This window comes from Panthera pardus, unplaced genomic scaffold, assembly GCF_024362965.1.
Source record: "Panthera pardus isolate Hobbes unplaced genomic scaffold, ASM2436296v1 HiC_scaffold_17, whole genome shotgun sequence".
Lineage (NCBI taxonomy): Eukaryota > Metazoa > Chordata > Mammalia > Carnivora > Felidae > Panthera > Panthera pardus.
Window position 1 is genome coordinate 9227997 of NW_026526732.1, and position 15797 is coordinate 9243793.

The window sequence follows — 15797 nt, forward strand, 5'->3', positions numbered from 1 at the left end:
CTGCTCTGAACTATTTTCCGAACCGACCCTGGAATTTGACCTTCATTTGGCCAGGCCTCCCCAACAGAGAAGGGTTTATAATTATGTTTTCTTCAGACTGCTTAGTGTTGTGCAATAAAAGAAAAGGAAAACGAAATGGACTAGAAGTAGCTCTGGTGGCGGCCCGGCGGCCTCAGGGAATACCCTGGTGGTGACGTTGATGGCAGTGTCAGACTGGCTCCTCCTCTCCGTCCGGCTAGCACACTGCCTGGGACCCGTGGCTAGGAGTTGCTTGTCAGAGGTCATGTCGTTCTGGGACTTGGAAAGCTCTAGAAAACAAATACAAGGGATGACAGGTGGGAGCACACAGCTTTGACAGACTCGTGGGGCCCTCCTCTGAGATGCCCTGCAACCACACCCCTGAGGAGCCTCAAGGTCTCTGAGGCTAGGCTCACAGCGTGGGGACGACGGCTCTGAGCTCTGGGCTCAGGGGGAGCCACCCCCAGAAGCCACATGCTGGACGCAGGGCACACGGCGCCCTGCACAGGACAGAGGAGCCAGATTCCCAGAAGGTGACAGTGTGGCCATGTGCCTCTGTAGGCAGACAGCCATCGTCAGGGCGAGAGTGAAAGGAAGGACTTCCAGCCAGCTTACTCTGTATCCCAGGCCACCCGTCATAAGCATGCAGTTGTCCAAACACGAAAAAGGCAGCCTAACAAACCAGCCAGCTTTTTTAGGGCTCCTCACAAAGATTTATAACTAAATACCATCTCTTGGGACACTTTGAAGAGAGGCGGAAGATTCAGGGTAAGCTTATAACTATTTTAATAGACAAAGCCTGAAAATACACCTCCCCCCCCGCCCCAGCATACCAGTGGTCCAGAAGAAATGAATAAAGTGGGAAGGAAGGAAGGCACACAAAGAAGTGAGAGAGCCACCTCAAAGGTGATTTTGTCTTTCGGGCCGCCTGGGTGGCTCAGTCGGTTAAGCGTCCGACTTCAGCTCAGGTCACGATCTCGCGGTCCATGAGTTTGAGCCCCGCATCGGGCTCTGTGCTGATGGCTCAGAGCCTGGAGCCTGCTTCTGATTCTGTGTCTCCCCCTCTCTCTGACCCTCCCCCGTTCATGCTCTGTCTCTCTCTGTCTCAAAAATAAATAAACATTAAAAAAATATATATATATAAAAAAAGGTGATTTTGTCTTTCAAAAATGTCTTCCCTTTTCCATGGGGTCCTTGTTTCTCCCAAAGATGACCTTGAAGCCACCTTTAGAGTGGCATTCTCTGATGGCTGTCATGTGGCTCACATATGCCATCTCAAATTTTCTAGTTGCCACATTTAAAACAGAGGTAAGGGGTGCCTGGGTGGCTCAGTCTGTTAAGTGGCTGACTCTTGATTTTGGCTGAGGCCATGATCTCATGGTTAGTGAGATCCAGTCCCATGTTGGGCTCCAGTCCACCCCGGCAGCTCGGAGCCTACTTGGGATTCTCTCTCTCCCTCTCTGTCTCCCCCTCCCTCTCCCCCGCCACCTCTTTCTCAAAATAAATAAATAAACATAAAAAGAGGTAAAATTAATTTTAACACTATTTTTCATTTACCACAGTATATCTAAAATACCGTTAAAATATATGATCAATATTAAAATCAATGACATTATTTACTGGGTAATTGACATACAGTCCTTACTAGTTTCTGGTGCACATTACAAAATGATCACATCAAGTGTAGTTACCATCCATCACCAGGTAAGACTGTTCCAATATTACTATCAGTATTCCCTATGCTGTGTGATTAATTAGCTTTTTAATTTCGCTTTTTTAAATACTAAGTTTCCAGAATCTGGTGTGCATTTTACTCTCCCCCACCCCGCCCCCGCCCCCCAGCAGGCCACTCTTCAAGAGCCACCTGTGGTTAGCATATTGGACAGCCCAGCTCCAGGGTGTAAATAATCCTCACTTGTTGCTCTTTATTAGGTATTCCTGCATGTACTGCCAAGGGTACATCTGCAGAGTGTCTCTTTTCTCTGGAGGAGAAGGTCGCCTGCCCCCCCAAACCCCAGGGCATTCTCCTTCCCACCAGGATGTGTGGAACCTCTCCTCTCTGAGAGCGCTGCTGTCCACACTGGCCACGGGTCTACCCTCTGGAAACCGTGGGGCAACTTTCTGCTCCTGGAAGTGAGCAAGCTCCCGGCACACCAGGCCCTCCAGGTTGACAGTGAACATGGGCTCCTCATACAGCTAAATTCCAGCCCAGCTATGAAGGGGGTGAGGCCCTCGGGGCAGGGGGAGGGGGTGTCCCCTCACCACCATCTGTTTGGCATTCACCCCAAAGCCTGTGCCTTCATCTGGTCCATTTATGTCCACAGACGAGGCAGGTGGGGGTGTCTCCTAAGTATCCAGCTTCTAACAAGTAGGCTTGTGATCAGCATCATCGGGTGAAAAGGAAAAGTAACAGCGAGAAGCACAGAATGGTCCTGAAATGAAAATCAACGATTTGCTCCTCCCCTTCTGAGCAGGGGTGGGTGGTGTGGGGCTATAGTGCTGGAATCTCCTAGACATGCAAAGATAATAAAAAGGGCTGGAAATCGCTTTCTTCCAACTGGATCGGCTTCACGGGGCAACATGGGCCGCCAGAGGTCGTAGCTCTGGGGCAGCTTCCCAAACTCTTGAGGCTAATGCCCCCTCCAGCCATCCCCCCAGACCCCAGGCACCCTCAGAATGAGGCCGTCCTCTGTACCCACTTCTGTAGGAAACACACAGCAAAAAGGATCAAGAGGGACCTGTGCATGACAGCTCAGGACCTGAAGAAGCAGGAATCAGCCCCACCCCTACTACGTGCCCTGAGGCAGAGACAGGGTGAAGGGTGTAGAGCCTGTGCCCTGCCCCGTGGAAGCAGCGGGGAGCACCTGAGAGAGGCCCCCCGGCAGACCGCCCTGGCGGGGGGGGGGGGGGCGCAGAAAGCTGGGTGTTTCCACCCCTGCCTCTGGGCTGAGGTCTTGGCGTCCCACGAAGCACCAGTGTCTGAACAAGCAGGGAGGGGACCTGGGGGGGTGCTTCAGTCCATATTCCATGGCAGAGACAGGATGCTGCTTTGCTTTTTTGAATCCCCCCTGCCACCCCCTGCCACCGGGGATTAGCCCCAGCTGTCCACCTGGGTCTGCTGCTCTATACTGATGCCATCTCCATAACACTCGAGGTATTGACACGGCAAGTCTCCAACATGTGAGCAAGGGTACAGGCGAGGCTATGGGTACGAAAGCACGCTCCAATGTACCCGTGCGTGGGTCCCAGCATGTGTAGGAGGGCGAGTGGGACATGGGACAAGATGAAACGTGCGTCCTGCCTCTCTGGGCGTCTGGCTGAGGGGTTACCAGGCCAGAGTTAATGCTGAGACATGATTCCAAAATACAGTGGTGGGAGGGAGTTCACATAAGCCGCATGGATTTGGGTAGAGGCCGTGCTTCTAGAAAGAGACGCTCAGAAGTTTCGACAAGAGCAGCGTCAGCAGGAACGGGGCCAGCCGCTCAGAGTTCAGGCCGCCGTTCCAGTTGGAAACCCGCGTCCAAGGCTCGTGCACACGGAGGGCGGATGTGGTCCGCAAGCCCGGCAGACTAACGGGGTGGTTTTAAACCTCTGAGCTCTATTAGCAAACAGGTGGCATGAGATTTGGCTGCTTCGCCCTTCTGAATCAGAGGGGGACAGACGGTCTCGTGAGACGGTCACTTCCCTGTTTAGCTAAAAAGGGTGCTTTGATTTCAGTTGTCACGATACAGCTCGGAAGCGCTCGTGGGGGAACTCAGAGGACTAATTAAAATCAAATAATAAGACTGTCTCAGAGCCAAGGCACAAGCCCGACCCCATCCACAGGCATTGGCATGGGCAGAAACCAAACAGAAGCACCGTGAGAGAGAACGGATGCCCAAGACCCCCCGATCCCACTCGGGACCTTCTCTAAATGCCTGGCCTGCTCTGGGCACCTTACCAGGTCTAAGTGGGGGCTATTCTCTGGGACTTGCAGCTTAAGATCCACAGGGAGAAATAACTGAGTGGAAACAACATCGAAAGAGGCAAGATTCTGAGCAGTGGTAGTTCTGGGTTCCTTGCATCTGCAAATCATAGGGTTACTGCTAATTGAAGAAGATAAATTTACCAAGGAGGAAAGGACAAGTAGTTCCACGCAAGCAACAGACGCTGGGCCCTGCCTGGCCTGAAAGCTCCCAGTTTTCATTCATTGGAACCCTCTGTCTCCGCTGTCCTTGGGAGAGGCTGTGATGGGTGCCAGGACCGGCTGCCAGGTCTGTGCTGAGCTCTGGCAGGTTTGGGTAGCAGTAGGGGTAAACTGAGCCACTCCAGTGGCCTGAAGGGTGTCTCCTCTTCCCCCGGGAAACCAGAGGCCTGCTCTGCACGGGAGGGGTGAAGGGCCGGCACTGTGGCTTTCCCCAGGGCCTGGAGATAGAGGTCCCTGGCCGTGCCTCGGCCAATGGGCTTGGCTGGCCCGGGGGGTGGTGGGAGGAACACATCAGAGGCATCCACTTACTTTTCATGTGGGTGGTAACAGACAGAAACAAATTTTCCATGGACTTATTAAATCCTTTAAACTGACCAAGTTCCTGTAACTAAAACAGAGACAGAGGAGAGATAATGAGAGTTTATATTTGAAGACCCGTGTCTGCCCCAGCAGCCTCCAGGTCGCCAACCCCCAAACACTGGCAGGTGTGAGTGGAGTGGGGGTGCTCCGGGTGCGTGCAGGTGTGTGTGCATGCATGTCTGGAGAGGGGTGGGCACTATCCTCTCAGGAGGTAGGGACCCTCTTACTCAGCTTCTTTCCTCTGAGGTTTGACACCCACATCTAAAGAAGGGGCATCAGCAAGGGGCGTTGACAGCAACTACCTCTTGGAAATAATAACCGACATTTCACTGGCTCAGACTGCAGTCAAGTACACTCCTGCTTCTTTAACCTGCTCTTGTATGACCCCACCCCAGCTCCAGGCGGAGGGGATGGCAACACAACAGCCAACACAACAGTGACACAGGGGCCAATGGTGGTACCAGGCTCAGGGGACCAGCCTGGAGCCAGGAGTTAGTTCCACCCTTCCAAGCAGGAGAGAGAAGAAAAAGCAAAAATGACAGAAAGGAGATCACTTCCCCTTCAAGTCCCATCCATCTATCCACCCCTCCATCTATCCTTCCCTCCATCCCTCTGTCTCCCCCTCCATCCATCCCTCCATGCCTCCACCCTTCCAGCCACCCATCTACTCATCCCTCCTTCCCTGTTTCCATCCATCCCTCCATCCCTCCATCCATCCATCCATCCCTCCATCCCTCCATCCACTCATCCCTCCATCCCTCCTTCCCTGTTTCCATTCATCCATCTATCCATCCATCCATCCCTCTATGCCTCCATCCATCCCTCCATCCCTCCATCCATCTATCCTTCCATCCCTCCTTCCCTCCATCTCTCCTTCCCTGTTTCCATCCCTCCCTCCATCCCTCCCTCCCTCCATCCATCCACTCATCCCTCCTTCCCTGTTTCCATCCACCCATCCACCTATCCCTCCATCCCTCCTTCCCTGCTTCCATTCATCCTTCACTCCATCTCTCTGTCCCTCCCTCCATCCCTCCCTCCCTCCTTCCCTGTTCCATCCATCCATCCATCCATCCATCCATCTGTCCATCCATTCAGGAAATACATCTGTGCTGGAACAAGTTGGGAGGATTTAGAATCTCAAGTAGAAAGTGGACAACAGAATTTTGAAGTTCATTCCAGGGTCTCAGTTTGAAACTGGAAAAAGAATGAATATACTCTCTCTCTCTCACTAGCATATGAATGTGCCTTTCTATGTACAGCTATAGTTACTCTCTTTAATTTGCAGAATGGTAATAATGAAAATAATCAAGACCGTGTGTTTTCATGGCACTTTACAGTTTCTTTTTTTTATTTTTTTATTATTATTTTTTTTTACTTTACAGTTTCCAAGTACCAGTACAGACATTATTTTGTTAATTTCTCACACCAGCCATGAGAAACAAGCCAGAGGAGTATAATTATTTCCACCTCCCAAGTGGGAACACAGGTAACTCCAAGATCATACCACTAATTTCTGTAGACAGAAATGCTCCTGGTCTACTTTATATTAGCATCTAAAAACACACAAAAGTACACACACACACACACACCCCAGGCACTCCCATACGTATAAATCACACACCTGTGAATCGACATGTATTTCTTTCTTTTTACACCCCCAGAGGCCCCCAACACACTGCAGCCTATTCAGAACCCCACACTCAAGAGCACAGTGCACAGTTAGGGAAGACAGCCAGCAAAATGACAAGAGTAAAGTGGTGGGGATGTGGGGTGCAGCCAAGGATGTGGGGTACAGGCCGGGATGCAGGGCACAGGTGAGGACACGGGGTGCAGGTGGGGATGTGGGGTGCAGGTGAGGACAGGGGGCACAGGCAAGGATGTGGGGTGCAGGTGAGGACGTGGGGTATAGGCGGGGATATGGGGCATACATGAGGTTGTGGGGTGCAGGCAGATGAGTCACTGTTATGCAGATGATCCCATGGCCCCCAAAGCATAGTGGACACACAGACACTGGGCAGGCCCAGCCCTTCTGGCCTCTATTCTCTGCCTCCCTCCACGGCCAGCTTCAGCCACAATTGGATCCCTTTGCTCTGGGGGTCTTGGTCCAACCTCTCAGACCCCCTTTCTTCCTCCATTTCTCTCCCACGTCCCCTTCCCCAGGGAGGCACAGACACATTACCCTGTGGGAGCTGCTGGTGCACTGGCTTTCACTCAGAGGAGGTGGGGTAGGAGGAACCACAGAAATGTTGCTGCCAAGGAAAAACACAGGGATAAGAAACAGGTCATGGATGATCCAACTATTAGGCTTATAAATACACAAGACTCGCCATCACCCTACAGTTCATGTTCTCTGATTTTTTTTTTTTTTTCCTTTCCTTCCTCGCATTTTAGAAGAGGAGCCCGCAGCCCTGCCTGGATCTGCTCCTCCCGACAGGGCATTACTTCCCGGTATCGGAACGCGGCCAAGGAGCACCACGCTGCCGGTGTCCCGGCCTCGCGCCCCACCCGTGTCGCCTAAAGGAGCCCAGCTGCTCTGGGACCCAGACTCCACGCACGTGTCCGATATGGATGTGCGCGTTCTCTCGGCCCAAACCGCGCCAGCAGAAGTGCCCAAAATTCCGTGGATGTCATAAATCATTAAATCAAGCATGAGAGGAATAAGAAGTTTGTGATGGGGGAGTAAAAGAAATGAAGAGGTCCCAAGATTGGAAAATCTCATTATGGGCCAAAAAAAAAAAAAAAAAAAAAAAAAGCTGCTGGTGGGAAGCTTTCAGCAACACTTCAATAAATTCGGTGCAATCAGGTGTGTGAATTGTTGCCAGCTTCAAGAACGCTGGGTGTTTAGGATGTGCATCAAGAAGTTAGCATCTCGCAGTCTCCACTTCCATTTCCATTGGATTACGCAGATGTCTGAGGCGTCAGGCACTGGGCATGATGTTGGAGACAGGAGTGATTCGTAAAACAAACGCTCGGTTTAGAGTTTCATTTAAGATGCCATCAAAAATAATATTTCGTTTCCTGACAACATTTCGGAAGAATGTAAGCAATAAAACCTGTCGTGAGAAAATGCTCTGCGAGCTGCTAAGAAGGCTTTTCATAAGAATCTGGAAATATCTCTGTTTAAATCTTTTCCAGGCACTTTATCATTAAAAAAAAAAAAAAAAAAAAAAAGTCACATTCCAAAGCAGCCAGGTCTGAAAGTCAAGAGATCTAGAAGTTCTTTCAGCGAGTCCTTGGTGCTCCAGGCCTAGAGGGGCCAGGACGGTCTGGCCTGGTATAGCACTCACCTCAGTTCCTGATAAGATTGCAAGAGCTTTGCTCCAGCTCTGTCGTGTTTGCCTGGAAGAGATACCAGGAAAGGTCACTCATTAGTAAGAAGACAACCTTGGGGAGGCAAACACAGAAAGTAATCGATTAGAATTCTTATTTTTCTAATGCCACTTCTTGCAATTAAAAAGTAAAAAACCATCTTGGGGGTGACAGAAAGGCCCTAGGGGGCGCCTGGGTGGCACAGTCAGTTAAGCGTCCGACTTCAGCTCAGGTCACGATCTCACCGTTCGTGGGTTTGAGCCCCGCGTCAGACTCTGCGCTGACAGCTCAGAGCCTGGAGCCTGCTTCGGGTTCTATGTCTCCCTCTCTCTGTCTGCCCCTCTCCTGCTTGCACTCCCCCTCTCTCTCTCCTTCTCTCTCTCTCTCTCTCTCTCTCTCTCTCTCTCTCTCTCTCTCTCTCTCAAAAATAAATAAATAAACTTAAAAACAAAAAAAAAGAAGGCTCTAAACTTCTATTGTGGTGATGGTCACATCAATAAATTGACTAAAAAAAATTATGGACTTAAAACAAATGAAGTGTATGTTCTATAAACTACATTCTGCTAAAGCTGTTGTTAAAAACATGCACATACACCCACGCTAAGAGACCACAATTGCTAGGAAAGGCTGCTTTTATTAAAAGTTGACGTTGGGTTAGATTTTCTAAATCTGGAAAATTTGAAAAGTAGTCCTAAGCTTCCAAGCTTCCATTTGTCTGTTGGAAACATTTCATAATTGAATGACTATATTCCTCTAAACATTCCTTGTTATGGAGATTAAATTAATCTGTTAAAAAATGTAATCTGCTTATTTCTAGTTATGGAGGCTAATAATTTCCTAAATAAGACTGCATCTGATATAGTACTCTTTTTGTTTCAAATAAAGGGGATTTTATGATGTATTACATCCCCCAAAATAGAACTCTACATGTTCATAGTTCTGTGAACACAATGTTTCCTGGCCCAATGCATAGGAAGAGGTTAGTCTGCCCAGCTGGTAAGCCTTCTAGCAGATTCTCTTGCTCAGGGACGTTCCCCATTGGGCTTCACGCTGCTCAACACACAGCTGAGAACCACCGGACCTGGCATCCTAGGAGGTCTGTCTAGCTCCTGTGTTGTGTGTCTGAAAGTTTTAATCCATTCCAAAGAAAGGCTTACATACCCACATCATCTCCGTAAGACATGGAGAAGGGCAGGGAGGAGCTTGGGAGGGAGAAGGCAAGCGTCTCTGATGTCGAGCCCCAAACCTTAAAGCCAGGAGGCAGCTGGCGCCCAGCTGACCCTAAGCCGTGCAGCCCCCAGGGCAGGGGCCCTTAACAGGAGCTGGCCTCAGGGAGTGCATGAGCCCTGACATCACAGGTCAGACTTTGGGTCTCCCTGGTTGTGTACATTTGGGGGGAGGTTCATGATGGTGTTCACCAGATTCTAAAAGGAGTCTGTGAGCCCTCCCCATCCCCCGTTAAGAAACGCTTCTGGGGGTATCCGGGTGGCTCAGTCGGTTGAGCTTACAACTTCGGCTCAGGTCATGATCTCGCAGTTTGTGAGTTCGAGCCCCACATTGGGCTGTCTGCTGTCAGTGCAGAGCCCGCTTTGGATTGTCTGTCCCCTCGCTCTGCCCCTCCCCCTCTTACGCTCTCCCAAAAATAAATATTAAAAAAATAATAATAAGGAAATGCTTCTCCAAGGCAGAACAGAAAGGCGGCCCCCAAAGGCTGAGAGCTGCGCTAGTAATGGATGAAATCCCACATCTGCAGGAGCCACTGGAAAGAAAAGAGCTAGGCCAGAAGGAAAAGAGAACCACCCCAACTGCAACACGGTCGGTTGTCATGAAAGCGGAGAAAAACAAGGCAAAGAAAGAGAAAAGTTAGTGATGCTGTTTACCCATGGTGTCCTGGTAAAGACACAGAACCCAAGAGAGAGTGAGTTCTGAGCCTTCTTGTGGGTTGGCTGGTTCGCTCACTCTGGCTGCTGGCTCCTTTCCCGGCTGCCCGCCCTCAGCAGACCCTTAACATCTTGTCCCCAGATTGTTGTGACAGCGTCCCCATGGCACCAGAGTTACAGTCTCCCCGCCCCCCAAACAGTGCTGTCCTTCCACCGCCTAAAGCGCTGCAGTGACTCCGTATTGCCGTCGCCCAAAGTCCGAGCCCCACGCGGCATCCCTGGGCCTCCACACCTGCTCTGGGCCCACCTCTCCTGCCAGCCCCAGCAGCATCTCTTCTTATTACTTCTTTCAGCCCTGCTTCCCCAGACGTTGTCTACTTACTCCCACCTCATCTCCTAGTGCCCTGAGCTCCATCCTTAGCTTCAGTTTAGTCCCCCTACACCGCATTTCCAAATACCCCTCCCCAGGTCCCAGGGAAGGCCTGGCCACAAACGGCTCTCTGCTGCCCCCTGCTGGCCTCATCGGGCCTGGCCGGCCACGCCATGGGCTCGGCAAACCCTTTCTGTAAGGACCAAGTAAGTATTCCAGGTTCCGCGCAGGCTCTGTCCTCTGCCCCTGTGACAGCAGCCAGACACAATACGAAAGAGTGGGCTGTGATAAGATATGATGGACACTGAAATTTGAATTTCATGTTTTTTTTCTAACGTGATACAAACATTCTTCTGGCCATTCAAAAATGTAAAACTCATTCTTCGCTCACAGGACATACAGACACAGACAGAGGGACAGGCTTGGCCCTTGAGACCTGCTGCACCCCATGTCCTAGCTACCCCAGGTGTGGGCAGTGCGGCCCGCCGCATCACAGCCGGAAGCTTGTCGGCAATGCAGAGCCCTAGGCCCATCCCCGAAGTCCGTTCACTGGAGTTTGGGAAGCGCTGCCCTGGGGCTGTGTCCCGTTCACTGTGTATGTCCATTTTATTTCCTCTCCCATCCTTCAATTGTTTCTTACCAGGGGCTTCCTTAAGAAGCACTATCTAGGGGTGCCTGGGTGGCTCAGTCGGTTAAGCATCCGACTTCAGCTCGGGTCACGATCTCGCGGTCTGTGAGTTCGAGCCCCGCGTCGGGCTCTGGGCTGATGGCTCAGAGCCTGGAGCCTGCTTCTGATTCTGTGTCTCCCTCTCTCTCTCTGCCCCTCCCCTGTTCATGCTCTGTCTCAAAAATAAATAAATGTTAAAAAAAATTTTTTTTTAAAAAGAAGCACTATCTACTGTTTGTTAATATTTACTTATTTATTTACTTTTACATTTATTTATTTTTGAGAGAGTGAGAAAGAGTGTGAGCGGAGGAGGGGCAGAGAGAGAAGGAGACACAGAATGTGAAGCAAGCAGCAGCAAAGAGCCTGAGGCAGGGCTTGAACCCTTGAATGTGAGATCATGACCTGAGCCAAAGATCTGACACTTAGCAGACTGAGCCACCGAGGCACCCCTATTTATTTATGTTTAAGAGAGAGAATTTATTTCTTTTGAGAGAGAAACCTCGAGTCTGTGAGTCGGGGGAGGGGGAGGGAGAGAGAGAGAGAGAAAGAGAGAGAGAGAGAGAGAGGGAATCCCAAGAAGGCTCCACACTGTCAGTGTAGAGCCTGATGCAAGGCTCGATCCCACAAACCATGAGATCCCTGACCTGAGCTGAAATCAAGAGTCAGACGCTTAACCCACTGAGCCCCCCAGGGGCCGGGTGAGATTTCTTATTTTAGAAATGCTTTCTATTTGTCCTGTGTATCTTACCCTGCTTAAGTCAAGAAACAAAGCTGGTGCACGTGGGTTGGGACATCCGGCCTTGGGTGTGAGGGCCCTGAGGGGAGGCACGGGCCTGGCAGTGTGCGTGCCAACAGCGCCCTCCATGCCCCCCCTCGGCTCCCCCTTGGGTCCTAGCCCCGCCCCCTCCCCCTCCAACACACCCTCCAGAGGGGGAGGTGCTGTCCTTTGCGTGCAGCGCCCCGTGTGGATCCTACAGCCAATGAACTTCCTCCACCGCATCCAAGGCTGCTCTGGGCTGAGTTGTACCCCCTGAAAAGACATGCTGAATCTAACCCTTAGCACCTGCCACTGTGACCTTATTTGGAGATAGAGTCTTTGCAGATCAAGCTAAGGTGAGGTCATTAAGATGGGCCTAATCCAACATGACTGGTGTCCTTATAAACAAGGGGAAAATGGGGGGCTCCTGGGGGGCTCAGTCCGACTCTTGATTTCGCCTCAGGTCATGATCTCACGGTTGGTGAATTCAAGCCCCGCATCAGGCTCTGCGCTGACGGCATGGAGCCTGCTTGGGATTCTCTCTCTCCCTTGCTCTCTGCCCCCCCCCACCCCACCATGCTGTCCCTCACTCTCTCTCTCTCTCAAAATAAATAAACAAACTTTATTTTTTAAAAAAAGAAAAATTTAGTCACAGAGAGAGACATGCACACAGAGAAGACAACAATGTGACACCTTGACTTTGGACTCCCAGCCCCCAGAACAGTGAGCCAGCAACACATTCTAGCTTTGTTCTAGCTCAGAGGTCCTTTGTGATCCAGTCCCTCCTGCCTCCCAGGATCACCTTCTGCCGTATGGATCACCCGTCCCCTTCGAGGGTCCTGGTGAAGGTGGATTTCCCAGATGCCGGCGCCTCACTAGACTGTGCTTCTCCCGTGTTCCTGGCTCACGTGGCTCTCTGCCCCTGCCAGGGGATTACTCCCCGGGATCCGGTGCCTGTCCTCACCAGGCTGGCCTCTTCATGCTTGCCCTGCACACTTCATTAACACTGCCGCCTGCGCTGTGATGGTGCACCTCTGTGTCGGTCTCCCCGACTGGACGGTGGACTCTTTGAGGACACGGGTCCCATCTTATGCATCTTGGTGTCACCGGCATCAGCAAAGGGTTTGTCATGCGGGGGTGGGGAGGGGTGGCTATAAATACAACGGCAACCAGCACTGTTTTACCAAGAAGCGTTACCTCCTCGTTTGAGCCATACGACCAAATACACGTGAAAAGACGGTCATCGTGTTTTCACAGCTCAGCTTACGTGTAACTCATCCGCTCATTCACACTCATCGTGTAGAATCCACAGGGGCACTTTTACGGGGACAAGGATAAGGAGGATGCAGCTCTGCTCACAAGTAAGAGCATATGGTGCTGGAAGGGTCCATTCAAGCTACAGAACACGGCCGAGGTTTCTAGAGCAAAATCCAGGTCTGCAGCTGGCACAAGCGTGCCTACGACAAATCACCTGCCATCTCTGCACTACTTCTCCATGCAAGGGGCGCCTGGGTGGCCCAGTTGGTTGAGCGTCTGACTCTTCATCTCGCACGTCGTGATCTCACGATTCATGAATTCGAGCCCCACGTGGGGCTCTGTGCTGCACTGACAGCTGCTTCGGATTCTCTCTCTCTTCCTTTCTCTGTGCCCTCTTCCACTTGTGCGTGTGCACCCCCCCCCCCCCCACACACACACACGCTCTCTCTCAATATAAACTTTAAAAAAGAAAAAATAAATACAGGTACGGCACCCAATTTCACGTGCTCACAGAAACTCCCATAGAACGGATGTCCCTCCTGGCTGGGCTCCATCGTCATGCCGGTCAAGCACACTAGCCGCCAGCCTACCAGCACCCTGGACCCCAGGCCCTGCGGCAGGTGCCATGCCCCGCTACCCCAACACTCTTCCCGCTTGGGTGACATGTTCACAGCAAAGAGGGCGCGGAGCAGACTCTCTGTAATGTCCCAGTGCAATTCAGCCAGCCCGGCAAATCACGCCGTCGTGGTGGCCAAGTGGCCTCCCGTCCTCAACTGCGGGATCTGTGTGGGTTATTCTTCTTGCAAGACATCACCCCTAACTTCTCCTGCTACACTGTAAGGCCCCACAGCAGCCCTTTGTTAGAACAGTTATACACACCCAGACAGCCATGTGGGATCCAGCTGTAGAGCTAACAGACCGTCAAGTGGAAGGATGGCCTGGCCCACAACCACCTCTCTGTTGGTGCCCACAGAGGGGAGCAGCGCCCTATGTAGGAACCCACAGCCTGAATTCCAGGTATGACGCAAAGCAAAAGGCAGGCGGGGCTATCCCATGTGGAGCCATCCTGGGAACAATGCAAATGTGCCCCTTCCTCAAGACACTTTGGTCTACCCTTAGGAATTGGTCGTAATATACGGATTTTGTTAGAACAACGCATCGTGCTGATTCTTCCAGAAAAGTCATCACAATAAGCACACAATTTTTGGTTGTCGTGAACTGTACCCCTTTAGTGGTGGCTCCCTAGTACGGCATTCAACCTGTACAACTGTATGTGACAGGCCTGATGGTCGGTCCACACTGGAGCTCGAGTATCCTCTAAATTTTAGAAAAGGTGAATAAGCCCAAAGGTTGGAGGGGGTATTGCACAATCACAGCGTGTTTTAGGACTTTTTTTCTTTAGTAGGAAAGAAAGTGCCTAGAACAATAAAGTTTTAAACCAATTTTTGGCTCACATATGCAAAATGGAAAATGTCTCAAAAAACTTGGCCTATAAACCCCTCAGCATATAAAGAATCACGATATCCTGTCATAAATGATTTTGGAGGTGGATTCCAGAAAAATTTTTAAATATATTTTAGTCCTTAGAGAAGCTTTGAGTTTAAATAGCACTGGGGCCAAGCCACTAGCCCAACATGAAAGAAGATGAAGTGTACAACTGTGAATCAGCAACTAATGCCTCCAGGGGAACAAAAATTAATAACAGTAGATTTATGACCCTGTTGGCAGAAAATATCTCTCATCCAGTATCCTTCTGCCACTAGACATTACTCTTCTGCTTAGTTGCAAGAGAGGAAAATAATTTTTGCTCCTTACTTAAGCTCCCTATATTCTGTCAGCAGAAATCCTGGATGGCTTTCATGTTAACAATAATCACCAAGCGCTGGGCAGTAACTCTTCCCCAAAGATACACTTCAGGTTGGTAGTAACTGGCCTAGGTTTGAGGACGTGGGGACTAGAGTATGGACTGCCTTCCTGGGTCTCTTGATTTTCTCTAAAAATGGAATGTAGGTTTCAGGAGTTCTCTATTCTAAAGAATTTGGGTATTAATCCTTTATCAGATATGTGATTTTGCAAATACTTTCTCCCATTCTGTGGGTTGCCTTCTTACTCTCTTTACGGTGTCCTTTGATGCACAAGTTTTTCATCAGGATGTAGTCCCATTAGTCCTTTTTTTTTTCTGTTGCCTGGGCCATCTAAAAAAATCATTGTCAAAGCCAATGGCATCTTTCCCTCTATATTTTTTCTTCTTCTTCTTTTTTTAAATGTTTATTTATTTTGGAGAGAGAGAGAGAGAGAGACAGAGCATGAAGGGGGAGGGGCAGAGAGGGAGATAGGATCTGAAGCAAGCTCCAGGCTCTGAGCTGTCAGCACAGAGCCAGACGCGGGGCTCGAACTCATGAACCGTGAGATTGTGACCTGAGCTGAAGTCGGATGCTTAGCCAACTGAGCCACCCAGAAGCCCCTATATTTTTCTTTTACAACCTTTATAGTTTTAGGTCTGTTTGCACTGTCCATTTGTACTGTGTTAGGTAGGGATCCAACTTTGTTCTTTTACATGTGAGTATCCAGTTTTCCCAGCACCATTTATTAAAGCCTGGCCCTTCCGTCTTGAACGATATCGCCATTGTTGAAAGTCATTTGACCACGTATGCAAGAGTTTTTCTCTGGGTTTTCTAGGCTATTCTATTCCGCTTTTCTCTGCTTGTCCTTATGCCAGTGTCACATTGTTTGGATCACTGCAGCTTTGTAGTAAGTTTTGAAATTGGGAAGCATGAGTCTTCTAACTTTCTTCTTCCTTTTCAGGAAACAAACAGGGGCACTTGGGTGGCTTAGTCGGTTAAGCGGGCTCTTGATCTCAGCTCAGGTCATGATCTCTCACGGTTCTTGGGATCAAGCCCCGAGTTGGGCTCTATGCTGATAGCATAGAGCCTACTTGGGATTCTCTCTCTCTCTCTCTCTCTCTCTCTCTCTCCCTGTCCCTTCCCTGCTTA

General features: G+C 50.3%; 1 protein-coding gene and 1 long non-coding RNA gene across 6 annotated transcripts in view; one reads left to right on the forward strand and one right to left on the reverse strand.

Moving 5' to 3' along the window:
- The window catches only part of LOC128777619 (uncharacterized), a 31340-nt gene extending 24047 nt beyond the window's left edge, over positions 1 to 7293 (forward strand). The window contains exons 2-3 of the long non-coding RNA XR_008422830.1: positions 5947 to 6050; positions 6956 to 7293. This is a non-coding gene — a long non-coding RNA (uncharacterized LOC128777619). The remainder of the gene's footprint in view (positions 1 to 5946; positions 6051 to 6955) is intronic.
- Positions 1 to 15797, reverse strand: part of SYTL3 (synaptotagmin like 3) — an 81334-nt gene that overhangs the window by 33916 nt on the left and 31621 nt on the right. For 3 of the 5 annotated variants that reach the window (XM_053904310.1, XM_019412688.2, XM_019412687.2), the window contains exons 4-7: positions 7852 to 7903; positions 6744 to 6813; positions 4514 to 4592; positions 184 to 308 (exon numbers count right to left, since the gene is read on the reverse strand). In XM_053904310.1, the coding sequence (XP_053760285.1) occupies positions 184 to 308; positions 4514 to 4592; positions 6744 to 6813; positions 7852 to 7903 (326 nt within the window). The remainder of the gene's footprint in view (positions 1 to 183; positions 309 to 4513; positions 4593 to 6743; positions 6814 to 7851; positions 7904 to 15797) is intronic. The other 2 variants (XM_019412690.2, XM_019412689.2) reach the window with 1 other exon arrangement.